Here is a 27367-nt window from a genome sequence, read left to right as displayed (position 1 = left end):
GCCCAGGAAAGCCCCGGCGGCGCGGCAGGCCGGTTACCCTCTTCGCTCGGGCGACGCCGGCGAATGGCCAGGGGCGCTCAGGTAGGACGGGGCCGCGCGCGAGCGGAGGGACGAGGGACAGAGGGAGGGCGGCCGCCGGACACGCAGCCGGCGCCGGGGACGGCTCGGGCCAGGCGCCCTGGTGCCCCGAGCCTGCGCGGACGCGGGAACGGCTCCGGGGCCCCGGGGGCCGCGCGTGGGTCCTGACCCGGCGGGGCGGGCGCCTCCTCCGAGCGCTGGCCGGGGCGTCGCGGGATTCCCGGGACTGTTCGCGCTGCGTCCCGGTCGCAGACGTGTCCCGAGCGAAACCGCGAGCAGCCCAGCCGGTCAGTCACTCGGCCCCGGCGACGCCCACGGGCGGGAGGGCGGACTCGAACCCGGGCTTCCACCGCCCTCTGAAACCCGGGTCTCGGAGGCTCCCTGGCCCTTCCCGCGTTTCGGAGTCAACAGGCCACCGAGTCGGGTTGTTGTTCCTTTAAGCTGTATTCGGGGCGGTGCTGCAGGGCGCGGAGGAACAGTGCCCGGCGCCCGCGCTGAGCCGCCCGCGTCCGTCTCTGCCCTCCCGGGCCTCGGAGATGCGGCTCCTCCCGCAGCGGCCTTTTAGGAGCCTGGGCGCTTGATGAGAAGTTAGTCCCACCCCGAAGTCCCGGGGGAGACTGAGGCCCGGTGGATTCTGGTCGGGGTGTGCTACACCGCAGAGGGATTCCAGGGACTCAGCCACGTTACAGGTGGGGACACTGAGGCACAGACTGCGCGCCTCAGACTCCTTGCTGATCTGGAGTAGCTCCTGGGCTGGGGGAGTCAGCCTGACAGTGGGGAGAGCTTCGGGGTGGGCCTGGCGCTGGGGCTGGGGCTGAGGAACCACAGCAGGGGGCTGGAAAAGCCGAGGTGGGTGGGGGAAGGCTTTCTGAGCCACGCAGCGGGCAGGGCCGGAGATGTGAGGGAGCCCTCGGGAGGAGCCAGAGACTTGGAAGGGAGGCCAGCCCGGGAGGCCTTGAATGCCGAGCTGAGGGGCCAGTAAACTTTACCTTCTGGTGAGCTGAGGGGTCACAGTGGGACGCCCGGGTCCCTCCTACCGAGTCTGGAGGGAGGCCAGGGGGAGGCAGCTGGGAGGAAAGCCCCAGTGCAGTCGCCGCAGGCCAGGTCTGGGAGTCTGCAGTGACTCAGTGACTGAGCTGTGTGCGTGCGTGCGTGCGTGCGTGCGTGCGTGTGTGTGTGTGTGTGTGTGTGTGTGTGTGTGTATTGAAGCAAAGCCTTTGCACTGAGCTCCATCCCCGGCCCTTTTTTATATTTTATTTTGAGACGCGGTCTCAGGAAGCCACTGAGTTGCCCAGGCTGAGCTCAAATTTTCAATCCTCCTGCTTCAGCCTCCCAGACTGCTGGAGAACACAATCCCAGAACCCTGGGAGACCCGGGGAAGGGCCTCCAAGGCCTGTGAGGCTTCCAGCTGCTCAGAGTTAGAGCAGGGGGGAAGTGCAGTGGGAGGAGTGGAACAGGATTAGCCTCAGCCCACAGGCCACTGTGTTCGGGGTGCAGGGCAGGGACGGGAGCCCCTGGCTGAGTCTCTCCACGTGGGCATTCGTGGGCCACGACACCACAGTTCAACACATAGTAGGTCCACAGCAGCTTTCTGTCATTTGCCACCTGGCAGGAGATGTGACTTGCAAGTTAAGAATGATGACTCCAGAGCTAGACTGACCAGGTGCGAATGCTGGCTTTGCTAACTTGCTTCGGAGCTCGCTTCTCCAACCTCAGTCTCTGGTTTGTGACATCCTGGGAACTGCTTTTTTATACTATTATGATGAAGGTTCCCCAAGTAATTTATGTCGAACACACAAAACATCCCCAGGTGTGTAGGAAGTGCTTGTTGTTTGCTAAATAAATACTTCTTTATTGTCATGTCCCACGAACTCCTCCAGATGGGACTGAGCCGACTGATTTTGCAGGTGAGGAAACAAACCGAGTGCTGTGCTCAGTGGCCTGGCCTGAGGTCTCCCATCTGAGTGACGGAGGGAGGGGCTCAGACCTGCTTTCCCCTTCACCTGTGTTCTCTCCACTGAGCACAGCTGAGGGCTGACCAGCACTGCAGAGCCCTGCCTGGCCACGCTTGGCCACACTTCCCCCAGCCGAGGCCTGGAGGTTGCCCAGACTTGCCTGCTTTTGTGTCCACCTAGAGCACCCCTGTGGAGGCTTGAGGGTCCTGCAGAGGCGGGGACCCCACATCAGCCTGGCTGTGTTGCTTGGTTGATTTCCCAGACGGGTCTCAGCCTGAGGCAGAGAGGGGGACACAGACTTACAGACAGGGGTCCCAGCTTCCTCAGATCTGGGCTCGCTGCCTCCTAGCTCTGTGACCCAGTGGAGGTTGCTGGCCTCTGAGGCTCCCTTTGTTTGTCACTGGATTTGTCTGTGAGGTACTTTTTATCGACCCTGGTCCCTGGTGGCGCTAGACAGGCCATACACAAATACATGCAGCCTTTATCTCACATTCCAAAGTCCACAGGCACTGGAACTAAATTTGCCCTAACTCATTTGGAAGCTGGCTGTGACCTGAGCTGGGGCAGAGGCTGGGGAGTCCGCTCTGGTGTCGGGGCAGTGACTCTGTGTGCTCCATTCGTGGGCGGGCCTCTGGAGCTGGGGTGGGGTGGCTTGTCCAGGGGTCTTTGGTACAAGACGATCTGCGCCCCACCCGTGTGGTTGTGAGCCCAGAGACCTGCCTGGCTCAGAGCCTGGGGACCTCACCACCTGTTAGGTGGTGACCATGACCGAAAGGGGGCAGCAGGCAGGAGTTTCGCACGGAGCAGGAGCACCCTGCTTCCACACTCCTCTTGGACTTGGGGACAGACCCATCTGAACCTTGTGTTCCTGCCTTCCCAAGAAGGATTGTTGTCTCTGGGGTTTGGGGTTTGGCCTCTCCTGACTCATTGGGGAGCGCAGGGCCCCAGGACCTCCTGACCTGCTGTGGCGTGCAGCCTATGTGAGATCCAGGGAGAGAGAGATCCAGGGAGTGCGTGCCTGGCGGGCAAGGCTGGCTGAGGACTCCCAGCTGCATCTGGCGTGGCAGGAAGTGGGGTGGGGGAAGAGCGCCTGGAAGGCAGGCCCGGCCTGCAAAGAGCAGAGGAGGAGCACTTGCAGGTCTCGGTGTCAGCCCCAGGCTGGGCGCTCACACTCACTCAGCAGAGCCCAGGGCTGGGACATACCCACCAGTGATGCCCGGGCCCTTGTGGAGCTGACCACCTCACTGGGAAGGTGACGCCAGGGAGGTAGTTTTGGAGTTGAGACCGGTGGTGACAAGACATAGGGTTGTCCAGGCAGAAGGAGCAGCAAGTGCAAAGGTCCTGAGGTGAGAACAGGCTTGGGATGTTCGGCCTGCAGCCAGGAAACTGCCAAGGCCAGAAGAAGTTGCTGTAGAGGGAGTGGAGTAGGGAGATACATCAAGGAGGGGATCAGGGACCGCATGCCTGGGTCATCTCACTCCACTGGCCCAACACCGCTTAGAGGCAGGAACTGCTCTGGATGAAGTAACACAAGCACAGAGAAGTTCAGTGCCTTGTTCAGGGTCACACAGCAATGTAGGGATGAGCACTTGGAAGCCCAGACCCTTCAGCCTTCACCACTGTTTTTTTATCTTTATAAATATTTTTCTTATATTAGTGAAAGGAGATACTAGTCCTGATTTGCAGCAGATGGATGGATAGACAGATGATACATACAGATTCAGGATACCTGTGTTGCTTTGTGTGTCCCGTAAACTCAGATAGCTTATTTCCAACTTGCTGCTTTTGTCAGCATTAGTTTTGCAAGATTCACCACTGTTTTTAAACACAATGAAAACTGCTTAGAAGCCGAATGCCCCCCGGCATGGTGGCTCGCACTTGTAATCCCACAGCACTCTGGGAGGCTGAGGCAGGAGGATCACAGATTCAAGCTCAGCCTGGGCAACTTAGCAGGACCTTGCCTTAAAATAAACTTTAAAGGGGCTGGGATGTAGCTCAGTGCAAAGGCCCTGGGTTCAACCTCCAGTACTAAGGGGAAAAAAAATAAGCTGAGATGCACCTGCTTGGAAGGGTTGCTGTATGGTGGTGTTGGTGACTCACCGTGGGCTCACTGTGGCCCAGTGCTGCTGCCGCTGAGCTGAGTGAATGCCTTCCCATGGCCTGACGACAAGCAGAGGCCTCGGGACGAGGTGCGCACTGTCTGGCGGGGCCTGGAGGTGTGTGGGTGTCCACCCATCTCCCGGCAGGGAAACTGAGGCTTCCTGGGCTCCAGCTGCACCAGGCTCCCAGCTGGGGAGCACAGTTTGGTCACCCTGGCTGTCTCGGGGAACCCGGGCTGGGGGCTGAGGTCTCCCCGGGCAGCCTTGGAGGCGTTCTTGCTTTCTGAAGAAGAAAGGGAGCTTCTCCAGAGGAGATCCCCAGCCCCCGCCTCCCAGACCTAACTGCAAAACAGCTCCCGAGATTTAGCCAAATTCGCTTTCTAGGAATTTCCAAATTCTGGCTCTGTCTCCCTCCCCTCTAGCTCAGGATTGCTTTTTCTGGTTGTATGGCTGTAGCTATTCCAGGTGTTCTCCCTGACTTGGGCGATTGTACGGAGTTCACTCGATGCCCCCTAAAGCCCACTGTCTTCCCAGTCAGAGAAGGAGCAGGCTCTCACCTCCTTGGAGGTGGAAGGTACACCTCTGTTGATGCAACCTGTCAGCGCACTTTGTAGTAGCCACGTCCCAGTTGGGGCTCATATGGAGCATGTCAGCCAAAACTTCCATACTTCTTTTTCGTACCCACTGTTGTCAATCAGAGTTTCTTCTGTTTGGAGACTTCTTGTTGGAGGTGGAGAGTTGTTCACGGCGTCTTTTGTTTCACGGTGAGGACTTCAGGCTCAAATCTTTTCTTCGAATACTGCCTTGGCTTCATCCGACAAGTCTGGTCCCACTGCTCTCTGCTGCTCACCTGCTTTATAATTTCCCAGCTCTCAGAGTCATTTCAGAGTGTTGTGTGATTTCTAAACATTTGGGAGGTGGATGGCGTCTTGAAGTTATCTTTTTGCTGATTTCTAAATGAGTCCCCACCTTAAAGTCAGTATGTGTGGTGTCTGCTTCAAGCGTGGAGAGTTTATTGAGGTCTTTGCAGGGTTTTCTGGTCATTTTTTCTGAATGTTCCCCTTGAGGCTGAAAAGGATGTGTATTCTACTGCACTTTCTGTTCCAATTTTCTAGCACTGTACCTGTTAGACCGAGCTCCTGATTCTATGGCTCTATGTCATGTCCATGTATTTTTCTCTACTGGTTTGTCTCTCGCTGCCACCCGGGAGCTGCTCATTTCCCCTTGCGTGTCTGTCGGTCTTTGGCTTTACTTCGGAAGCCTTGCTGTTAGATACGTGGCTGTGTGACTAGAACAGCGGTTTGTGATTCTCAGAGCTTCCAGGTGAGTGGCGTCTTCAAGCCGCGTAAAATACCCCAGCCCTCCCTGTCATTACCTCCCTGCCTTCTGTCCTGTGTTTTGTGAGCCCAGGGTCAGCCCAGTTACCTCCCTTGCCTTCCCCTTGATTGAGTTCCCAGCTCCGCCTTGCTCTGCCCAGCCGGGAAGGTGTAGGACTTCTTCAGCCAGCTGGTGGATCGTCAGAGAACAATGGGGCCTGCACCTGGGCTCCATAACTGGAAATGACTGGAAATAAGGCTTTCCAGTCGAGTGCTTTCCCTGCCAGGCCTGGCCTTCCTTTCTTCTCCTTAGTGCTGCTTTGCAGGCCGAGGCTCACGGTTGTCTTAGGGAGCAAGGGTGAGTGTGTAACACAGCTGTGTCCCCACCCTTCTCACCCCTCCCTCCGTCTGAGTCCCCTGTCCCCATTGTCCTCACTCTTGGCTCGTGCTTGTGGCATAGTGTTTACCTTCCTGTGGGTGTTGGGTACCTGTGCACAGCATGTCTTGGATTTCCTCACTTCCCCCTCCCCTTCCCCTCAGTCTCCCCCTCATCTCCTTCTGTCCATCCTTTGTGTTGCTCTTTGTACTGTGCCTTACTCAGATGAGCGGTGCGAGCAGTATTCAGGCTGTGTGTCTGGTTTATTTCACTCGACATTGTATTTCCCAGGTGCACCCATTTCCCCGCAGATGCCTCAAGTGTATCCTTCTTTGTGGTAGCATAGTATTCCATTAGGTGTGGACGCCACATTTTCTTTACCCGTCCCTCTGTTGGTGGATGCACAGGCTGCTTCCAGGACTTACCTGTTACGAATCGTGCTGCTGTGGACGTGTGTCCGCATGTATCGCTGTAACACTGCGCCTTTAGCTCTTTGGGGAAAATGTTCAGAAGGGGAATGGCTGGGTCAAATGGAATTTCTCACTTTAACTCTTTGAGGAATCTCCACACTGGCCCCCGTAAGGGTTGGACTAGTTTACATTGCTTCCTGTCCCTGCATCCACAGCCCCTCCGGCATTTGTTACTGTTTGGCTCCTTGATGACCGCCGTTCTTTCTGGTGTAAGGTGAAATCTCAGTGTCGTTCTAATGTGCATTTCTCCAGTGGCCAGAGAGGTTGAACATTTTTCACGTTCATTGGCCATTTGTACTTCTGAGACGTATCTGCCCGTTTCATTTGCCCATTTCTTTTGATTGGGTTGGGCCACCATTTCTTGATCTATAAAAATAAGGATACAACCTGTCCTTCCTTTCTACAGGGTCTTTGTGATAGTAACTATGATAATTGGGGCTGGGGGTGTAACCTCATGGCAGAGTGTGGGCCTAGTGCGTACGAGGCTCTGGGTTCCATCCCCGGCACCACAAATAAGATCATGAGTATAAAGAGCTCTGCATAATCCCTGTCACATCAGTCACGAGTGTGAATACACTGGCCGCCATCGCAGGCAGTGAGGACAGCATGTATAAAGGCCCTGGGGGCGTGGGTCACAAGGTGGCCCATGACTCAGTTTGGCCGCCCTAGGAGCCTCCTCTGGTTGGCATGAGACACGAGTAAGACCCCATCCCTGCCTGGAGGGACCTTCAGTATGTACAGGGCGAGAACCAGCGGGCCCAGCTCACTGCAAAAGGACGGAGAAGGGTGTGGCATCAGGGCTGCGAGGCTGGCCGAGGGAGGAGAGGGTGCATGGAGGTTCCTCTCACGGGGGTCTTCTGACATCGTAGGGTATTCTGCCTCTGCCCGACTACAGGAGGGGCTGCAAAGTCAGCTTCCTCTTCAAGCCTTGTCCCCTGCCCCACTCCCTCGGGTGAGGATCCAGGGCCTGGTCAAGTTTTGACGCCCAGTACTGCAGATTGAGCCCAGGGCTCGTCACTGAGCTGCATCCACAGCCCTTGCATCTGCTTGTATTTTGAGACAGCGTCTCACTAAGCTGCTGAGTTGCCCCGGCTGGGCTGAAACTTGCCATTCTCCTGCCTCAGCCTCCCAAGTGGCCAGGATCACAGGTGTGCACCAGCACAGCGGCTCTTTACCTGGCTGTTGCCATGTATGTGCAGGCAGAGGAAAGCTTTGTGCGCTCGCAAATGAGCACGCGTGTGCAGCCCGGCCAAGGAGTGAAGCGTGAGCAGCTCCCGGAGAGATTCCGACCCAGTCGCCTTGTCCCCACGCGAGCTATCCAGGCAGAGCCCGGCCGCCTTGCTCTGTGAGTCTGGCTCTTGCACTCAGGCTGCCCTAACTGCCTTGCCAGTCGCCCCGGCAGGCTGGCAGTCAGAGCTGTGCCTCTGCTGCTGCGCCGTCCACACCGTGCCAGGCCTCTCCCGCCCGCCTGTGGTCTCCTTGCCCCAGTGAAGCGAGAGGCCTGCTCCCGTTTCACAGACGAGGACACTGAGGCCCTGGCCACACAGGAGGCCCCGTGCCTGCCTCCCCACTAGGCCTGGGGGCAGGGGGAGCGTGACAGCGAGGTCCTCCTTGCCGTGCCAGTGCCTGCGTGCTGCCAGCGTGGCCTTGCCGGGGACAGAGGCCCGAGTCGGCCAACAAAGGCAGGCGGACATCGAGTGCCAGCTTGGCCATTTCCCACTTCACCCTGCAGCCACTGAACGTCAATTTCCCCTTTACAGGGGGAATGTTGGGGTTCATCTTCCACATTGCACTTTCCAGGAGAGGCCAACAGAGGTGTCGAAGAGAAGCGAGTTCATGACTCTTCCTTCATTCCAGGCACTGTCCCAATTGCTCCAGGGTCAGAAGGCCTGGGTTCAAATCCAGCCCCATTCTTTACTGACGGTGCCTTATGCAGGTTCTGGAACTCCCTGGGCCTTGGTTTTCCCATCTCTAAAATGGGTGTGGTGTCGCCTGCACCTGCTGCACCCTGGGGGTCAGCTGCTCCTCTGAGGGCTGAGTCCCGGTTGGGGGGGGGGCAGCGGGGCCCGGGGCGTGACCTCTAAGGGGGACAGGGAGAGGCAGGCGTATGCTGCAGACCCCAGGAAGGAGGCCCTGGGAGCCAGGATGTTCACGGAGATAGCCAAATCTAATCAGTGCCTGGCGCCAGATGCTCACTCCCAGGGCTCTGGAGTCGGCCTGGATCTGTGCCTGCATGAAGGCATCCCAGGGTTCTGAGCCAGAACTGGTCAGTGTTATCCAGCCATGAGAGGTGGAAAATTCCGGCTCCTGGAACTGGATTCCTGCCTCGCCAGGGCAGCTGCCCCGGGGCCTGGCGTGTTCCTCAGTCAGTGCATCCTCCAGGAGCCTGGCTGTGCCATGCGCTGTGCTGGGCGCAGGAGACCATGAGGGAGGCATGGTGCCCTGCAGGGACACTGGCCCTTGCAGGGTCACAGGGACATGGCCGTCAGCTCTGGCCCGAGCACGGGGCATCGGGACCCCAGCTCCTCCCTCCACCTCTGTCTCCTCCCTCAGCCCCCGAACCTTCTGCAACCAGGTGGCCTTCCCAGCCCTGCAGGAGTCGCTGCAGTTTCTGCCAGGGGCCCTGTCCCACCACGAGTGTCCGCATGGCTGTCAGGTGGCCTTGTGCATGGTCGGGCCTGTGCCATGACAGTGCCCCCGGCCCCTGAAGGAAGCCTGGGGACCGCGGCCCTCCCCATCCCACTGCACAGCTGTCCTGCGCTTTGGCCACCGCAGACACCCGCAGACCTGCTCCAGGCCCCTGCAAGGTTGCGCTCCCAGAGCCCCGGCCAGCGGCTCTGACTGCTGCGTCCACAGTGCGTGGTCACCCCAGCAAGTCTGCTCTTCCGCCGGACTCACGCTGTCCTCCCGGCATCCACCCGCAGCTGCCCTGCCCTCATCGGCCTGCGCCAAGTCCCGCCCACCCGTCCACTCCCCGCCAGGCCTGGAGCCTGATCCCTCTTCTCCAGATCCACCAGCCCCCCCAGGCTGCTCCTCGATGGAGCCCTAACCCATCACGTGGCCTGGTGGACAGTGTGGTCACCCACCCTGCCAGCCTTGGGGGTCATCCCGGCCACGCCTTCAACCCTGCGCAGCCCAGGGCCACTTGCTGCGTGGGAAGTGACTCCCTCCGCGCCTCCTTTTTTAAGATCCTTCAGAGTCTGTAAAACGGGGTTAGCAGCCTTCCCACGGGGAGCCCCTAAACCCCTGCCATCTCCCTGGAGAAATGCAGGCCTCCGGGCCATGGTGGGTCTCGCCAGCCTCCCTGAGCTGCTGTGGCCTGAAGTGTGAGCTTCCACCTCACACGGTCTCTCCCCAGCCACGGGGCTTAGGGACCGTGGCTCCTTTCTCCCAGCGGAGGCTCAGGTTCACCCTGTCGGCCCCCCTTTCCTCTCCCGTTCCAGCATCCACGCTGGTGGTGTTCCCGCTGGCACCTCCTCCAGCCTGGACCAGAATCCAGACCCTTCCTATCCTCCCATCCGACAGCCTGGGTGGGAGTCTCAGAGCCTCCTGTCTCACTGGGTCCAGTGCGTGGCCTGATCATTGGTCCTGCCCTGCCGCCCAGCCCAGCGCATCCTGTAAACAGTCATTAGTGTCTCCAGTAACCTCTCACCTCGCTCAAGTTATTGTTAAAGGAAGAACGGATGAATGGATGGATGAGTGGCCTGTTTGCCTCTGCAGCAAGGACAGGAAGGTGGCAGTGAGAGAGCCAGCAGGGAGGAGGCGGCCTCTGCCCCTGAGCCTCCCACGGGCTGGGGAGGGTGGGCAGCAGAGCTGGGGTCTGGGGCCTCTGGGTGGGGCTGGGATGGGACAGCCGTTTCTGGGAACCCTGGCCTGGCTGCTTCCCCAGAACGATGTGTCCCTGGGATGTGTCCCTGGTCCGCAGCCAGCGGTGCCAGCAGCCTGGCAGGTGGAGAAGCTCCAGGCCAGAGCAGATGGCGGCTCCGGGCTGCAGCTCCCTCTGCACGTGTGTCGCTCACCAGCCGTCTGCACAGCTGGCCCCTCCGCCGCGCTTGACTCATCACCAGGGAGAGGACAGCAGGAGGCCGGCAGGCGCGGCCAGGAGGGACACTTGCACTGAGCTATCCCTGCACCTCAAGCTGCACTTCCTCCCCGGATGTGTGCAGAGCGGGTATGCGTGTCCCCCCCAAGTGCCAATCCGGCCTGTCGCCGCCTTTGCCTGCTTCCTGGCCTTGCCACTTGGCCCTCTCTGGTCCTCCATTCCACCCTGCCTGTGACGCCAGGGCTCAGGGCTGCAGCATTTCAAGAGGCTGCAAAATGCTGGTCAGCCATACAGACCCGGGCAGGATGCAGGGTGCAGCCTGGCTCGGGCCCAGGCTCACATTCTCACCTCCGTGCAGAGGTCTCACCTGGGAAGTGGGAAGCAGGCGGCACCAGCCCCACGGGTTGGGGCCATGAGGTGAGACTCAAGTTGTACAGCACACACTCAGGACTGCGGGCACACCCCACAGTGTGCCCAGTCTCTGTGGGCAAGGGCGGGGCGTAGCTCAGTGCAGAGCACTTGCCTGGCTCACCTGAGACCCAGTTCCTCCTCAGTGTTGAAAAAGGAACGAAGGGAGTGAGGGAAGGAGAGAGAAAGGGAAGGAAGAAAGAACAGTTTTTATGGCCAAGCTCTTGGCTCAGCGTCTGTGTTTGAAAATAGGTTGTTTTTGTTTGTTGCTGAATTTTAATTGTTCATTAATAGATGCTTGCTTCTCTCGTGTGCTGGTTGTGTCTTGCACTGTTTTAGATGCTGAGGACGAGGCAGTGACCAGGGCGGACACAAATCTGTGCCTGCCCAGGGTGAGTTCTCAGGGAGAGACCAACCTTGCACAAGAGACATGCGTATCCAGAGTTTGGACTTGGGCTCTGGGGAATCCCAGAAGCCCCGAGAAATAGAACGTGAAGTTAAATGTGTGCGTATTGCTAGGAAAAGGGTCTGGATTACATCAGATGCTCAAGGGGTCAGTGACCCCAAAGGACGAGGGACCTTGCACTCTAGGCAGAGTTAGTGGGCAAGAACAGGTTCTGGAGTCGGAGGCCTGGGTTCGAATCCCTGGCCTGCTGTGGCTGTGCGCCTTCAGGCAAACACGGCACCCTTCTGTGCCCTGGTTGCCTGATCTGAAAATGGGGCCATGATGGTACCTACTTTATAAGGCTGTTCTGAGTAGTAGGTGAGCTAATAAGGTGTGAAGTAAGAAGAAACTTGGCGTATGGTGAATGTTTGTGTTTGTTAAATGAATGAAGAGGTCTCTTCCTTTTTTTTTTACATTGAGACAGTGTTGCTCGAACTTTCGATCCTCCTGCCTCAGCCTCCTGAGTAACTGGAATTGTAAACGGGCTCAGATTGTGATGTTTTAATCAGACCTGACTGGGTTGCTTGACCACCCACACCCCTTTGGAGGGCTTCATGGCCAGAGTCTCACTGTGACCGGCGGGCACCCCACAGAGTTGGCACAGAGCTGAGTGACGCCTTTGCCCCTCTGCCGCCGGATGCTGTGGGCACCGTGACTGTGAGGGATGCTTATGAGGCAGCCACCCCGGCCGGGCCCCAGCAGCCCTGGCCCTGGGTGAAGCAGCCCGGCCCTCCCCACCTGTCCCTGTCCCTGTGCCCGGGGCGCCTTTGGACACACACAGGCCAGTCCCGCACCCACGTGGCAGTGCCGCTCCCCCGGGGCCCCGGCTCTGAAAGCTCCCTACATCCACCTGCCAGGTCCACCTGTCCTGCTCTGGTGGCTGCTGGTGTCCTTGCTCCAGGCTAATCCTGTCTGTATTTTGACCCATTAGTTAAGTAATGATTCACAGGAGCTTTTCAGACCATGGTGGTAGGCGGAGCTTCCCTCTCCCTGGCTTCTTGGTCTGCCGCATTTAAGACCCCAGGGCTTTAGCTACAAGGGTTGCAATTGATTATTGCCTCCTCTCTCTTTCTTTTCTTTCTTTCTTTCTTTCTTTCTTTCTTTCTTTCTTTCTTTCTTTCTTTCTTTCTTTCTTTCTAGAACAAAGAGAGAACTGAGCAGGGATGTCAAGGGCAGTGAGCCTTCTTAACAGTTGCTCAGGAAATGTAACCCAGTACATTGTTTTTTTAGAGGAAACTGATACTATGTATGCACCAGGAGTGTTAGAAAAAATGTACACAAATGTTGGCTCTGGGATTCTGCTTTCAAGTCTCTCTCTGTCTCTGTCTCTCTCTCTGTCTCTCTCTGTCTCTGTCTCTCTGTCTCTGTCTCTCTGTCTCTGTCTCTATCTCTCTCTCTCTGTCTCTGTCTGTCTCTGTCTCTCTGTCTCTGTCTCTCTTTGTCTCTCTTTGTCTGTCTCTGTCTCTGTCTGTCTGTCTCCACCTGCCCTGGGCTCCTCACAGCCTCTGAGCATTTTCCTGTTAGCCGGCATGGTCTGAGTAGGCCCTGCCATCCATGTGCTGAAACGGCGTCCCGAGTGCTAATATGAAGCCCCAGGGCTCCGGGGAGGTGGCTCAGTGCCCTCATAAACAGACACACATCCTGTAGAAGAGCCAGGGAGCTCGGTTGCCCTCTCGCCTGAGGACACGCGGGAGGTGCTGTCTGTGATGCAGAATGTGCAGGCAGGAGCAGCTCTGATGCCTGCCAGGTGTGCTCATCATGCAGCCGCCTGGACTGAAATGCCTGGGAGCCTTCCTGAGCCTTTGCTATGTTCCCGTCACTGTAAGGGCCGTGCAGCGCCCAGACACCCCATGAGGTGTCAGACAGACAGCCTTAACAGATAGGGAAACTGAGGCCTCAGAGCACAACTTGCTCGGTGCTGACTGGTGTTGGTGGTGGAGCAGGTGTTGAGTGTCACGGAGCGTGGGTGGATGCAAACAGGACTCAGGACAGGTGCACGGAGAGGCGTGTCTGCGAGGTGGTCAGCCGCTTAACCTCAGGCTCCAGAGGAGTGAGGGCACTGTGGGGCCCGTCGGAAGCCTAGCTCTTGCTGATCCGCTCCTTTTCCCCTCTGCAGGCGCCAGCGTCTCCCCATGGGGTGGCTCTGCTCTGGCCTGCCATTCCCTGTGACCTGCCTGGCGCTGCTGTGGGCGGCCGGCTGTGGTAAGTGACCCCTCTGCGGCGTCCATGACTCCTGCCTACCCAGACCCCAGCGCCCCAGGGAGCAAAACAGAGCTCCTTGGCCTTGTGGGAGAGGACATCCCAGAGGAAGGGACGGCCGGTGACTTAGTATCCCCGCCATAGCGTCCCTTCAGACTGAAAATCTAGGTTGTTCTAGAATAATTTGAGGTAAATTCTAAAGATCACTGAAGGTGACAGAAGAAGACAACACAGAACGGAGTAGGGGAGCTGGGGCAGCCAGGGGACAGCAGGGAGCCAGCCTCAGAGGAACGGGGGCCGTGCAGACATGCGGAACAGCGCAGTCTCATGAGGCACTGTCAAGACCTGGCCAGGCCCAAGGAGGAGTGAGAGAGGAATGGGGATTGCGGGAGGAACAGCGAGGTCACAGGGCCACGCGTCCAGCAGGCATGAGCCCAGGAGCAGCTGCTGCGGTGGGGAAGGACCAGCGGTGCTGGGGCCAGGAGTGGGGAGGTGAGCAGTGTCCAGGGCCATCTGGAAGGTGGCTCTGATTGGAGTTGGCTTGTGAGGGAGGAGGTGGAGTCAAGGTGACCCCAGGACTTCTGACCCAAGCCACAGGGAGACAGGGTTGTCACTTCTGAGATGTGTTTGGGAGGGAAGGGAATGTAAACCTCACTGACAGTGCGCACTGGGGCCAGGCAGGGTGGCCCACGCTGAGCTGGGGCAAGCAGTCACCTGCAGGCCAGGAGCAGAGGGTCCAGAGCACTCAGCAGGCTGCTCCACCCACCCGCCCTTTCCTCCCTCCTGGGAGCCAGGGGACAAAGGCGTCCCAGCCTGGAGCCTGGGGACTCAGCGCAGAGAGGGGCGCAGGGAGGGGGCAGATGGGTGGGCACCTTCCTGCACAGCACCCCGGGCTGGGCTTCGGCAGGCAGGGACTACTAGCGCCTTTCCTCTTCCCTTGGTCGGGAGCTGCATTACCCAAAGAAGAAGGGAGCCTGCGCCCTGCTGGGTCCTCCCCGAGCTGCCCCCTGGCACCTGCGTCACTGGCCCTGCGTGGGTGGTTTCTCAGCTGCCTCAGTCATGCGAATGCCTCTGGGTGGGTTCCCGGCCCCTGAGCAAGCCTATGTCTGCTGTTGGTTCCTGCCACTCAGGGGGTCCCCTGTCCCCACAGGGAGCCTGAAGGTCCTGCAGAAGCCCACCTGCTTCTCAGACTACCTCACCCTCTCCACCTGCGAATGGCGGCTGGACCAGGCCCTGGACTGCAGCGCAGCGCTCCACCTATCCTACCAGCTCCTGTCCAACCCAGACCCCTATGAAGAGTGAGCCCGGGCTGGGATCTTGGGAGGCAGGGTGCTGAGCAGGGCTGCCAGGGCTCCAGGAGTCCTCCTCAGGACACGCCTGTAGAGTGCAGTGGGGGCGTTGCAGCGAGCTGTCACTGCACACATGGTGGGTGGCTCTGACTGGAATAGGGCCCAAGACCTGCATTCTCAAACCCCATGGCCTCTGGACCTCTTGGAACGCTCACGTGAGTCCGCATCCAAGTGCGTCCGCCTGCACTTCCTGTTAGATCTCATCTCACAGCAACACACAGGACCGAGTTAGCAAGGCCTCTGAGCTGTGGCTCCATCCTGTGTCACGTGGCCACCGGAAGACTCCAGTCTTCTGGAGACTGAGAAGGACTCAAGAGTGAGAGAGGAGTAGCATTTCCATGGAAACGGTCTGACCTGGTGATGCCCAAGTCCCTCGAGAGCCCCGGGCAAGGCCGTTGATGGGCAGGGAGGGGACATGCCGGTGGTGGCAGGACTGTCGCAAGGGAGGAGTCCCAGGAGCATGGTGCAGCTCAGGTGTCAGGCTGTGCGGTTCCAGGGCCTGTCAGGCTCCCAGGGCACCGAGCACCCGGGTCTCTGACGGGCGAGATCCGTGCGTGATGGTACACCAGGTACGGCACACTGGCCCTCCGGCCATATCTGGCCTACTACTGTTTTGTAACTAAAGTTTTATTAGTACATAGGCATGCTCCTTCCTGCACATAGGACCCATGGCTTTTTTTGTGCTCTGTCAGCAGAGCTGAGGAGTTGTGACAAAAACTGGATGACCCTCAGAGCCCAAAATACTAATCTCCTGGTCTTTACAGAAAATAGCTGCTGGCCCTGGCCTCCCTGCAAACCTGGGCTGACGTGAGGGGTGCACTAAACTGGCACGTGCCTCTGGGTGGGGTGCTGCCGACTGTGCTTGGGACAAACCGTCACACGGGCACTGGGACACGTGCTGCACTAGTGCATGGCTCTTTATCTCTCAGGACCTGCAGGAAAGAGCTAAGCCCGGGACCAGGGCCTGCAGCCAGGGGAGATGAGACGGGTCCTTGCTGGGGCCGAGGGCTGTGCTAGCAAGGAAGGAACCCGGTCCTCTGCCCCCACCCCACCTGGAGGCTCTGGTCCTGGAATCAATTGGGGCGGGGGGCACGCAGTCCCGAAGGCCCGTCTCAGGGACAGCTGCAGTCACAGCCAGGCCCCTCGTGACCAGCCCGACCTCACTGTTTGCAGAAGCCACGTCTGTGTCCCCGAGAACAGTGCCGCCACGGCATGTGTGTGTGACATGGGCCTGAGAAACCTGGTCGTCATGGACACCTACCAGCTGGACCTGTGGGCCGGGAAGAAGCTGCTGTGGAGCTACAACTTCACGCCCAGCCTGCACGGTGAGTGAGGGCAGTGTGGACTCCAGGCGGGGAGCTGGGCCCCCACCTCCCCCTGTTCCCCAGCCCGAGGGTCTCCCTGCCCCTTGCTGGGCCTCTGCCTCCCCATCTGGGAATGGGGTTGGCTCAGGCACATGTTGGGTCCCCTTCAGCTTGGTCTCTCAAGCCCCTGGATTTGAGTCCGGGAAGGGTGCTGAGAGGAGCACCCTCCCTGCTCTGGGGGCTGCCAGCTGCTGCTCCTGCAGATGGTCGTGGCCAGGAAGGCTGACTGTGTCCCATGGCCCGTCCCTGCAGCAGCTCCTCCGTGACCTTGCTCCACTACTGTGCGACCTGGGGCGAATCTCATTCACCTCTCTGAGCCTCCATTTCCAAAGTCGATTGTTAGCCCCATTTTGCAGTTGAATAACCTGGAGCTCAGAGAAGGCTTCGTTGTCACAGAGCCGTGCAGCAGCCTCGGGAGGCCTTAGGCCACCTCACCAAGGATGCCGTCCCTCCTGGAGGCCCAGGCGCTGCCCACGGCCACCTGGGACTCACCTATGAATGCATTTTATTTTACTTTTACAATTGGCTTTCCTGGGAAGGATTTTTTATTGCCTTATGCTTGTGATTCTTACATTCATCTTGGGGAAATGGTACACACATATATGGCATCTTAATTGTGCACAAATCTTAAAATAATTTTCAGCTTCTGGGGCTCAGTGGTAGAGAACTTGCCCAGCATGCACGAGACCCCAGGTTCAATCCCAGCATCACAAAAAATTAGCAATGATTTTTCTATTTTTATGTTGATTTTAATGCCGATCTTGTGCTTGTGAGCTCATGGAGATGATTGCTAGAAAGACACTAAAGTCTTAAGCGGGCGAATCCAGATGAAGACAGACACTGGGGGAGCAGCTGTGGAGTGTGAGCGCTGACAGCGCTGGGGGGGGGGGCAGAGCTGTGCCCTGCACTCTTGGCCTTCCCTGCCGGAGACAGTGCCGTGAGGCCTCAGCAGCGTGGTGTCCCCAGCACCCGGAGTGGCTTCACGCTGAGCTACCTGCTGGGGCTTTCTGTTTGGGAGAAGGCTTGAATCCCACAATGCCGGGGCTGTCGAGCAGAGCCACAAGACACTGGAGGGCCTGCGAACGAGCCGGGCAGGCTATGCCCCTCGGTCGCCACTCACCTTGCACCTTCCCTCCCGCAGTGAAGCCCAGAGCCCCGGTGAACCTCACGTTCAGCACCAACGTCTCCAGCGGGTGGCTGCTGTCGTGGAGCAACCTGTACCCGCCCTGGAACTACCTGCACAACAAGCTCACCTACCAGGTCAACGTTTCCAGCAAGAGCGAGCCGGAGCGCGTGAGTGGGCCGTGGGTTCTTACCGCCGGGGGAAGTGGGTGGGCGGGCTGAGAGGAGGCCCTGAGCCTGATCTCAGGAGGTGGCCCGTCCGGACAGCAAAGGTGGCCCGTGGAGAGCCAGCCACCTCCTCCCAGCCCGCACGGGCAGTGCCCTCCCGCTCTCGCTCAATTCCCAGGGCGCCCCTGGGACCTGCCAGGTGGTAGGTGGCTCTCCAGCCACACACTTCTGTAACCTGAGCCCCAGTGTGGAAGGTCACCCCCATCACGGCGAGAAGGGGTCTGGGAGCCCGGGCCTTCGCTCTGAGCTGCCCCAGCCTTTATTTTATTTTATTTTATTTTACTTTGGGGGGGGGGCACCGGGGATTGAACTCGGGTCCTTGCACTTGTGCAGCAGTCAGTGAAACCACTGAGCTAAATCCCCAGCCTATTTTATTTTATTTATTTTCTTTTTTTGAGACAGGCTCTTGCTAAGTTGTCTAGGCTGGCTCAAACTTGCAAATCTCTGGCCCCAGCCTCCCAGTGTGGTGGGATTGTAGCTGTGCGCTGCCATGGAGCAGCTGTTTATTTCTTGGCCCTGTTTTATTCTGTGTTGGCTTCTTTTTTGAAATAATTAAGTTTATTAGTACATTTTAGGTAGAGATAATGATCACATTTGTCATAGGGAATTTGTACCTGGACATGATATATCTTGCTTCTTTTTTGCCCATTCCCCCTCCCTTCAACCCTCCTTCCCCTCCTTATTTAAAAAAAAGCTTTGTGAAAGAAACCTTTGTGGCTTCATTTTTAGGCAGGCTCTTCCTTCATGTAATGGCAAATGCACCCAGGCCAAAGAAAGGAAGCCGGTTTTCTTTTCCCCTTCCTAGTTCCGATAAAATCCTAGCTTGGTGCTTCCTTGGCCTAGTTTAAATCCCATGCCACGGGGAGAAGCAAGTGCTGGTGGAGTGCTCTGATTGGCCAGGGCTGAGAAAGAGATGAAGTTCAGCTTCTCCCATTGGCGGGCAAAAGCTACTGAGACACACCACCTGTGTCTCTCTTCCAACCACAGAGCTGAACCTAAAGAATTGAATCTCTTGTCTGAGCTGGTCACTTGCTCCTCTGTAACCAGTCACAGGCTAGGGATGTGACTCGGTCTCCATGGATGCGGATTAACCCTGGAGCTGAGGACCTCTTCAGAGTAGGACATCAACTCAGTGGCATAGAACCCAGGCTGGTTTCCAGCTGTGTCTGCTTTTGGCAAACTCCAGCTATGGCTCAGACTGGGTAGGATAAATTCTAAGGAGAGATATTAGGAATTTGCTGTGGAATTTTGGGATGCAGCTACTCATTTGCCTGGATGATTTCTAGGCAAGGCTCCATTAAGGACAGGGAGTTTTGGCCTGGGTGTTGAAGGATGCATAGGAGTGTTCTAGCTAGGGAAGGAAAAGAAGACAGAGGGAACTCCATGAGAAAAGGCTTGGAGTTTTTAAAAAAATTGATGGAAGGTCTGAGGTTTAAGAAGATATAGAATCTGGGGTATAGGAGTATGTAATGAACAAGCAGAATTGAGGGCATTAGTCTGGGGCCACAAGTGCCTTTCTCACAGAAACACCTTTTCTTCTGTGTCTACAAAGAGGTGAGGAAACACCTCTAAGGGCTGCAACACCCCCTAGGCTCCACCCCCAGGAGCAGCAGGCCTGGTATTCGAACCAGGATCTGAACTCCTACCCTCTTGTTAACAAATAGTTCCTTGGAAGCTTCGATTTCTGTCTTTCCTGCTGAAACACTGCTCCCCCCTGGGAACAGTGACCTGGCTGTGGCTTCTCCCTCACTGGTGCAGAGGGGCTGAACCCTGTCTGCCTTCCCCGCCCCACATGCCTGGGCCCGCCCAGCCTCCCCCACCCCTGCTGTGACCTCCTGCCTGTGCCCAGGCTCTCCCACCAGGCCCTCTCCTCCCAGCCTCCGGCCGGAAGCCACTGCCAGGCCTGTGGGACAGAGCTGCCCAGGCTGTACCTGTGGGAGGGGGCTCTGGCAGGACACCGGCCCTTCCCTAAGTCAGAATCCATGTTTACTTCCACCCTCCCTTTTTAAACTTTGCTTGGGGTAAAAGTAATATTTACATAAAGCAAAAAATTCCCATGGTAGGAAAGGACACAGCCTGTGGTCCTTCAGCCAGATGTCAGGCCTGGGTCACCTGTGCCAGGGGGCAGAGGCGGAGGTCAGCAGGTGGGGGGCAGTATTCGGGGCCGTCTCTGCTTCCTGCTGCTGAGTGGCCACGCAGTGTCACCTGGGCCTCTGTGGCCTGGGTCCTCAGGCGGGGCTGCAGCGTTGTCTGAGGCTTGACTGCCTCCAAGCTCCTGTGGGCTGGGGCGTCCAGGTCCTCGCAGCCTGGCGACTGGGAGACCTGGTCCCGCTGGCCGCTAGTGGAGCATGACCCAAGTGCCTGCCCTGTGGCCTGCTCGACACCAGTGAGACGGAGCGTTCCCAGCGGGCCGGCCTTACAGGGCCACGTCACACAGTTGTGCATACGCACTGGCTCTGCAAGGCCTCCAGAGAGCTACTGTGTGCCCAGCCCTGTGCTGTGACCTACGGAAACCCCTAGAGCCACACAGCAGCCCCGGGAGGGCCCTCCCTTAGCCCCATTTGCAGAAGGGGAGTTGAGGCCCAGAGGGGTCGCAGCAGTAAGGACTCTCACCTTTGTTTGGCAGATGGAAAAGTGAGCTCGGAAAGCCCCCTCACCTGATGCAGCTGTGTCCACCCCGGCACACCTGCAAAGTGGCAGACAGTGGCCCAAGTGGCAGCCCCGTCCCTGGGCTGCTGGCTCTTCCACGGCATGGGATCAGCCAAGGACAGCCGTTAGGGCGGGAACAGCCCTGCGTGCCGGCTGAGCACTGAGGACTCCCTTCCCCACTAGGTCAAAGTTTACAATGTGACCTACAAGGAGACCACCTTCCACCTCGAAGCCCGAGACCTGACGTCTGGGATCTCCTACACGGCGCGCGTGCGGGCCCTGGCGCAGCTGGGGGGCAGCATCTGGAGCGAGTGGAGCCCCGGGGCCACGTGGGAGAACTGTGAGTCTCATGGGCAGGGCCAGCTCTGCCCCGCTCCCTGCTGAGCCCCTCACCTGCGCTGTCAGAGCTTTCATGCAGTAACAGATCCACTGAGATCTCATGGGGCCGGCTGTGGAAATATTTCCTGCTTGAATTAGTCCAGCGTGAGGCTGCTAGTCTACAGGCAGAATCGGCTTTGTCCGCAGTGCCCAGCACAGGGCTTAAGACAGCCGAGTAGCTCTGATTCTGCCACTGACTGGCAGAAGCAAAGGAGATGGCTCATACAGGACAGACAGCGTGCTGAACACTTGCCAGGTGTTTTTGATGAATGTTTATCGAGCTGCTGTAATAGGCACTGGGGAATCAGAGGTACCGCTCTGCCCAGCTGCCATTCTGGAGGGGAGAGACAAAAACACAAGCTTAGAAAGAAGCCAGCTGGATCCAGGTGACAGGAAGTGCAGGGAAGGAAGCGAGGCAGGCAGGGTCGAGTGATGGGAGGGCAGTGGTAGAGGGAACCCTTCCACGACAAGGTGATGGAAATGGGAAGGGGCAGGAGAAGGAGCCGAATCGCGCTGTCCTCCCGGAGCCCAGGAGGTACGAGGCATTGCCCCTTGTGCAGATGAGCACGGGCTCGGGCAGGGTAAGGGTCTGGCCCTGCCCACCGCAGGGGGAGAGACAGCCCCGGGCCTGCACCTTACCAAGGGCGTGCTGCCTCCACACTGGCTGAGAGCCAGAGCAGAGCCGTGGATAGGTCTGAGCTCTGGGGCGTGGGAGCGTGGGTGCCCCTGCCCCGGGCGCAGTGTTGGGGAGGGTGAGCTCTGGGGCAGGCGGGCTTCCGCCCCGGCGCCCAGCAAGGGCTCATGGTTTCCCCCTTCCAGACTACGAGCAGCCCCTGGAGCAGCGGCTCAAGCTGGGCGTGGTCATCGCCTGCTTCCTGGTGGTGCTCATCTGCCTGTCCTGCTACTGCAGCGTCACCAGGTGAGTCCCCCACCTGTCCACAGGACAGCTTACTGGCGCCGAGACGAGGGCTGGACAGGCCTCCCGGCCCCTGGGCCCTCAGATCTGTCCTGGTGCAGCCCATCCGGAGCCGGGAGGTCTCTAACGGAGGTGCCCAGGAGTTGGGAAGGGGTATTTGGGGTGGGGCCAGACAGGTTTCTCTGTGGAGGGAGCTCGAGTTCCGCTGCCTGGAGGACGGGGAGGGGAAGCCACGGGAAGTGGCTCTGCCTGTCCCCCTCACCCCGTCCCCGGGTCTGGGCTGCACTGGGCAAGTGGCAGGAGGGGAGTCAGGCCGGCACCGCGGGGAGGCAGGAGTCCTGGTCTTGGTGACACACGGTGCTCTGCAGAGAGCTGAGCCCCGTGCAGGGGAGGAGGGCCGGCCCCCGGGAGCAGAGGCAGAGGGGGACGTGCGCGGGCCGCTTGTGGCCGGGCACAGGGGTCTGATGGAGCACCGCTGCATCCCGCGCTCCTGCCTCCCCCAGCCGTGGGCGGGTCTTCTGTGCCACTCCAAGCCTCGCGGGCCCTGCTGCCTCTCTTCCTCCCTCTCACTGCACCCCAGGAGGCCTGGAGCCAGGAGTGCCCTACCACTGAGCTGCATCCCCAGCCCTTTATTTTTAATTTTGAGACAGGTCTCACTCAGTTACCCAGATGGAACTGAAACTTGCAACCCTCCTGCCTCAGCTTCCTGAACGCCAGGCCACCACACCTGGCTCCCTGGCAGTTCCCCAAAAGTGACAGGCGTGTTCTTCCCCCAGAGCCTTTGCACGTGCTGTGCCCCTGCCCAGAAAGCCCTTCCCCGGGCCGCCCAGGCTCACTCTCGCCACCTTCACCCCTGCACCCCGTCCTCTCCCACCCTCACCTCTCCACCCCCTGCCGTCTTTATCTTCTCGCATGGCACTCGCCCCCACGAAGGGATGATGCCATCCAGTCCTGTCCACATCCACGTCCTGGCCACCCCACCTCAAAGGTCAGCTCCAGGACGGCAGGGGTCGCCCCTGTGTCAGTCCCTGTTGGGACCCTGGGGCCTGGCACAGTGATTGCTACATACTAGGTGTTCAGTTAATACAGATTGGGAAGCCAGGTGTAGTGGCTCATCCCTGCAATACCAGAATGCAGGGAGGCTGAGGCAGGAGGGTCACGTTTCAGCCAAGTCTTGGCAGCTTTGCAACTTAGTGAGACCTGTCTCCGAGGCGGGGGTAGCACAAGTACTGTAGCTCGGTGCAGAGAGCCTGGGTTTAATGCCCAGTGCTGAAATAAACAAATCGATGTGCTGGCTAAACCTGGGCCCAAGTTGATCCCAAGCTGGTGGGGGGACATCCAGGGTGCGGTGCGGTGGCCTGGGGTGGGACGGGAGCAGACGCTGCTCCTCTGTGGCTCCCTGGGGACTGCCGAGGAGCCTCGAGCCCTCTGTGGCTGTCCCGCTGCCCGGGCACGGCGGGTCCTCCCCAGCAGCCCCGGGACAGCCGAGGAATCTGGGCCTGAAGCCGCCCTGCCCCATTGTCCTCTGCGGAATGGCGTCTCGGGCCGAGCTCGGGTGGCCTCCCTCGCAGCCGGTTGTGACGGTGGCAGGGTGAGGCCAGCACCGGTTCACAGAAGGTGGTGGTCCAGGGCCAAGCCTCTCCCTGTGTTTCCAGGATTAAGAGAGAGTGGTGGGACCAGATCCCCAACCCAGCCTGCAGCCCCGTGGTGGCCATTGTCCTTCAGGACCCCCAGGTGAGACACTGTCCTGCGGGGTGCAGTGGCCCCTGTGGTCCCTGGAGCCCAGGCTTCCTCTCCCCTCAGCTGGACCCCTCTGGGGGTCTCCAGTATGAGTCACCCCACGTCCTCCCCAGGCAGTCCCTGAAGCAGGAAGGAGGCCAGGAGGAGCACGGAGGGGACAGACACCCTGCGTTCCCCACACCTTTCCTAAGGCAGTCACCAGGAAAAAGTGGGCACCCCTAGAGCGGCCCTGAGGCCACCCCCAAGCCGGGCCAGGTCGGAGGTGTCAGGGCTCCCTGGGACGGAGGGAAGGGACACAGGCCCCATCCAGGTGGCATGTGGCAGCCTCAAGCCAGGTGGTGCTGGCTTTGAAGCCTGGCCCTCCCACTCCCTGGTGTAGACTTGAGCAGGTCTCCGAAGCTCTCCGTGCCTGAGTTTCCTCATTTGTGTTAGGAGTGAACTGAGATAGTGCATGGCACTTGTGGGTTAGAGTCTCGTACATGCCGAGTGTCATATACCTTATCCCCAGGGTTGTGTAAGCACCATCTACTCAGCCCTGCTCTGCAGGTTGGTGCTTTGGGCTGGCTCTGTGATGTGGGTCGGGGAGGCTGGGAGAGCTGGCCGGGCCTGACTGCGTGGCCCCAGGCCCCAGATGTGAGCACCCTGTGGGCAGAGCAAGGCCCCATCGTCTCAGGCCCAGGGTCTGGGGGCTGCAGGCCCAGGCCGAGTTTCCCCCCTGCACTGTTATTATGAGGGAGCTGAGGCCCAGGGTGTTTCAGTGACCACAGGCCTTGTTGGGCTGCCCATGTCAGGTGCCCGCTGAGCGCTGTGTTGCCAGGCTGGGCCGCAGAGCCTCTGCTGGGCTTCACTGCCTGTCTTCTATTCTAGGTGTCACCATGGGAGAAGTGGCCGCGGGGCCAACAGCCCGGGAAACGCCCGTATGTATCTGGACTCAGCCTGCTGGCTTCGGTGGGGCTGGAAGTGACAGCAGACTCCACGAGGCCTCACCCCTGGCTCTGGGGGTGGCAAGAGGGGTTGGGTGGGCTGTTGGCCAGGCCTCTGAGTCACCACTCTTCAGGCCCATGCTGACCCTATTGGGAGTGCCCGGCAGCTGAGAAAGCTGATCGTTAGCACCCAGGTACCAGTAGTGCAAATAGTGGCAAACTGCACACTCACCGCACACGGGCCGGCCTGAGCATTCATGTGCCTCCCCACCCCGTCTCCTCCCTCAGTGCCTCCTGGATCTGCCTGGCACAGAGGTTCGGGGCCCTGCCCTGATCCTAGGACCCTTTCAACCAGTCTGACTATCACAGCTCAGGCAACGGTGCTGTGTCGCAATGTCATTGACCCTGACAGACTTTTCCTTATTCAGGAGACCAAGATAGGCCATGGGCTGAGTTCCAGAAATCCCTCAGGGTGTTCCAATTTAGCAGTAAAGACAGACTCATTGGTCACTGATTATAGAATCAGAGGCCATGTCTGCAATACATAAATATCATACAGGATGATTTCAAACTTTTGGGCTTTGAAGGATAAGTAGGAGTTTTTCAAGTGGCAGTGTTGAACCCTGATCAAGCTTTGCTTTTGCAGACACTGGAAGACATGTCTGACCAAGCTCCTCCCCTGTTTGCTGGAGCATGGCATGAAAAAGGATAAAGACCTCCTGAAGGTGGCCAGAAACAGGCCTTTGCATGGCCCCAGGAAGTCAACATGGTGCCCTATGGAGATCAGCAAGACAGTCCTCCTGCCAGAGACCATCAGTGTGGTGCGGTGTGTTGAGCTGTTTGAGGCCCCGGGAAAGGCTGAGGAAGAGGAGGAGGAGGAGGAGGAGGGAGAGGGTACAAAGTACTTCTGCACGTCAGAGGAGAGCAGCGAGGGCGAGGGCAGTTTTGGAGAGGGCAGGGAGGGCATCGCAGCACGGCTTACCGAGCGCCTGCTCCTGGGCCTGCTGGGCGCCGAGGAGGGAGCCGCCCGCGCCCCGACGCCCCCTGTGCCCAGTGCGGCCCGGGCCCCCGCCTGCACCGCGGAGGCGCTGCTGGTGGAAGACAACCCCGCCTACCGCAGCGTGGGCCCCCTCCTGGGCTGGGCCCAGAGCCCCGGAGAGCCAGCCCCGGATGCCCCGCGGGCCGCGAGCCTGGGGGAAGGGGACCCCGAGGGCCCTGGTGGCGCCCCGCCCACAGAGCCGCCCAGCTGGGAGCAGCTCCTGCGCCTGCGTGTCCTTCAGCACGGGGCCGCCCCTGCTGGCCCCTGCGCCGGCTACCGGGCGTTCGCGCAGGCGGCCGAGCCTGAGGCTGGATACACGGCCTCCCCCGGCCCACACCCCGACGGGGCCGCCTGCTCGGGGCTGACAGGGGCCGGGGCCAGCAGCGGGGCCGGGGGCTACAGACCCTTCCAGGACCTCGCGGCCGGGCCCCTCTTCCCCCTTGGCCTGGACGTGGAGCCGCCTCGCAGCCCCGCAGCTGGCCTGGGCCCGGGGGTCACGGAGGACGAGCAGAAGCCCCCGCGGCCCCCACAGCAGGCCGCAGAGCCCGTCGGGGACGACCTGGGCAGCGGCGGCGTCTACTCTGCCCTCACCTGCCACCTGTGTGGCCACCTGAAGCAGTGCCACGGCCAGGAGGAGCCCGGCCAGGCCCAAGTCGCGCCCGGGCCCGGCTGCGGCTGCTGCTGTGGGGACAGGGCCTTGCCCCCAGGGCCGCCCCCTGCCCAGCGCAGCCCCGCGGGCCCCTCCGTCTCCAAGGAGGCCAAGACTGCTGCCCCCAGCGGCGCTCACAGCTCCAGCCAGGCCTGGAAAGGGCCGGGCCTGGGACCCCCGGGGCGCCCGAGCGCGAGGGTTTCCTAGGGACAGGCTTCTCAAGCTGCCGCTCGGCCAGGGGCCCGGGGCTGCCCGGGCCAGCAAGCACCCCCCTCAGGAGGCAGCGTGCGGGCTTCCCGCAGCCCGAGAGGTGAGGACCCGGCCGCAGACGCCCGCCTGCAGGGGCCGAGGGGTGCAGGCAGCTGTGTCCACGGCAGGGCACAGGGACCGCGAGTGGGGAACAGCCCGTCTGACAGCTCTGCCTGCCTCCCAGCACCTGCAGCAGACGCCCTGGCCCGGTCTGTCCACACACCGGTCCTTGCTGGCCTGGGCCTCAGTGTCCCCATCTTGCCCAATGGAAGATGGAGCCCGGAAACTAGCGGCCAGCCGAGGGGGACTCGGGAGGCCTCGGCAGTGGGCAGAGTGGGGTCCCAGAGGCGCCCTCTTTCTCTGCACAGTGATCTTCAGGCGATGCTGGAGGCTGTTGGGCTGGGGCTCCCTTCCGGCCACTGAGCACACAGACTCCGCCTCGGGGCTGCTCTCGATGGGCGCCGCTCCCAGGACGGTGTCCCCACCTGCCTGTGTTCCCTGGGGAGGGTGGAACAGGACCGGTTTAGAGTTTTATATAATCTCGTTACTTTTTGTTTATTAAACAAACTTGCTGCCAGGCTCTGCGGTGGGGCTTTCTTAACCTCGGAATCTTCCCATCCACAGGAACCAGGGCGCTCTCAGGAGGTTAACTACTTGCAGTGTCAGGTCCCAGGGAAGCTGCTTCCAGGTTCTCGAACAAAGAACTGAGTTGGGCTCAAAAGGAGTCCCAAGAGTGAGATTTATAGAAAGTGAAAGAAGCAGGTGCACTGGCGGCACACATCTATAATCCCAGCTGCAGGAGGCTGAGGCAGGAGGAGCCTGGAGAGTTCAGGGCAGCCTGGGCTGCATAGCAAGATGCTAGCTCAAAAAAAAAAAAAGAAGAAAAATCAAAACAGAAGCAAAAGTCTGTTCCCCAGGGCACAAGCGGCCAGTGCAGGGGGCTCACAACCCAGTCTGGACAGGCCCTGGCTGTCTAGGTCCCGGGGGGATAGAAGGGTCTATAGTGGAGGCTCATGACATCTCACGTGGGGGGGCACCTGCCTCAGCCACGGCTCAGGGGAGGTTGGTTGACCACACAAGGATTGTAGAGGAAGCGTCATGGCATCCAGAGCACACTGGGAAGAGGTCAAATCTACAACGCAGATCCAGCTGGACGCAGGCCAGGGCCCTGTACTTTTGGTTCTGCCTATGCCTGGGGGCCTTTGGGTGACAGGGTGACCTTTATGGGTTTTCCTTATTCCTGACCCTCGGCTTCCTGCTTACTTGTCCTGCCTCTACCTCAAAAAGTTATCCTGGAAGCCCTGCCAAGGGTGGGGAACAAGCCTAGGAAGGTAACAGGCCAGACAGGTGTTATAAACGAGTCACCAGCTCCG

The 27367-nt window shown here is 59.5% G+C and overlaps 1 protein-coding gene across 2 annotated transcripts; it reads left to right on the top strand.

The window, feature by feature from the left end:
- Nucleotides 1-26573, top strand: Il4r (interleukin 4 receptor). Of its 2 annotated transcripts, none has more exons than XM_004855994.3 (10): nucleotides 1-81; nucleotides 13306-13391; nucleotides 14539-14686; nucleotides 15911-16062; nucleotides 17243-17394; nucleotides 20284-20440; nucleotides 21298-21397; nucleotides 23050-23128; nucleotides 24002-24051; nucleotides 24704-26573. In XM_004855994.3, exons 2-10 carry the CDS (start codon nucleotides 13322-13324, stop codon nucleotides 25950-25952), a joined length of 2157 nt encoding a protein of 718 aa, XP_004856051.1. In that variant the 5' UTR covers nucleotides 1-81; nucleotides 13306-13321; the 3' UTR covers nucleotides 25953-26573. The 2 variants fall into 2 exon arrangements, with proteins under 2 accessions (XP_004856051.1, XP_004856052.1); XM_004855995.4 differs by lacking the exon at nucleotides 1-81 and adding an exon at nucleotides 411-767.
- The last annotated feature ends 794 nt before the right edge of the window (nucleotides 26574-27367 follow it).

Source organism: Heterocephalus glaber, unplaced genomic scaffold, assembly GCF_053883595.1.
Source record: "Heterocephalus glaber isolate CG9 unplaced genomic scaffold, H.glaber_assembly_v1.0 deba00000943, whole genome shotgun sequence".
NCBI classification, from domain to species: domain Eukaryota; kingdom Metazoa; phylum Chordata; class Mammalia; order Rodentia; family Bathyergidae; genus Heterocephalus; species Heterocephalus glaber.
The sequence above is the reverse complement of the archived record's forward strand: the minus strand, read 5'-3'. Positions and strand labels throughout refer to the sequence as shown.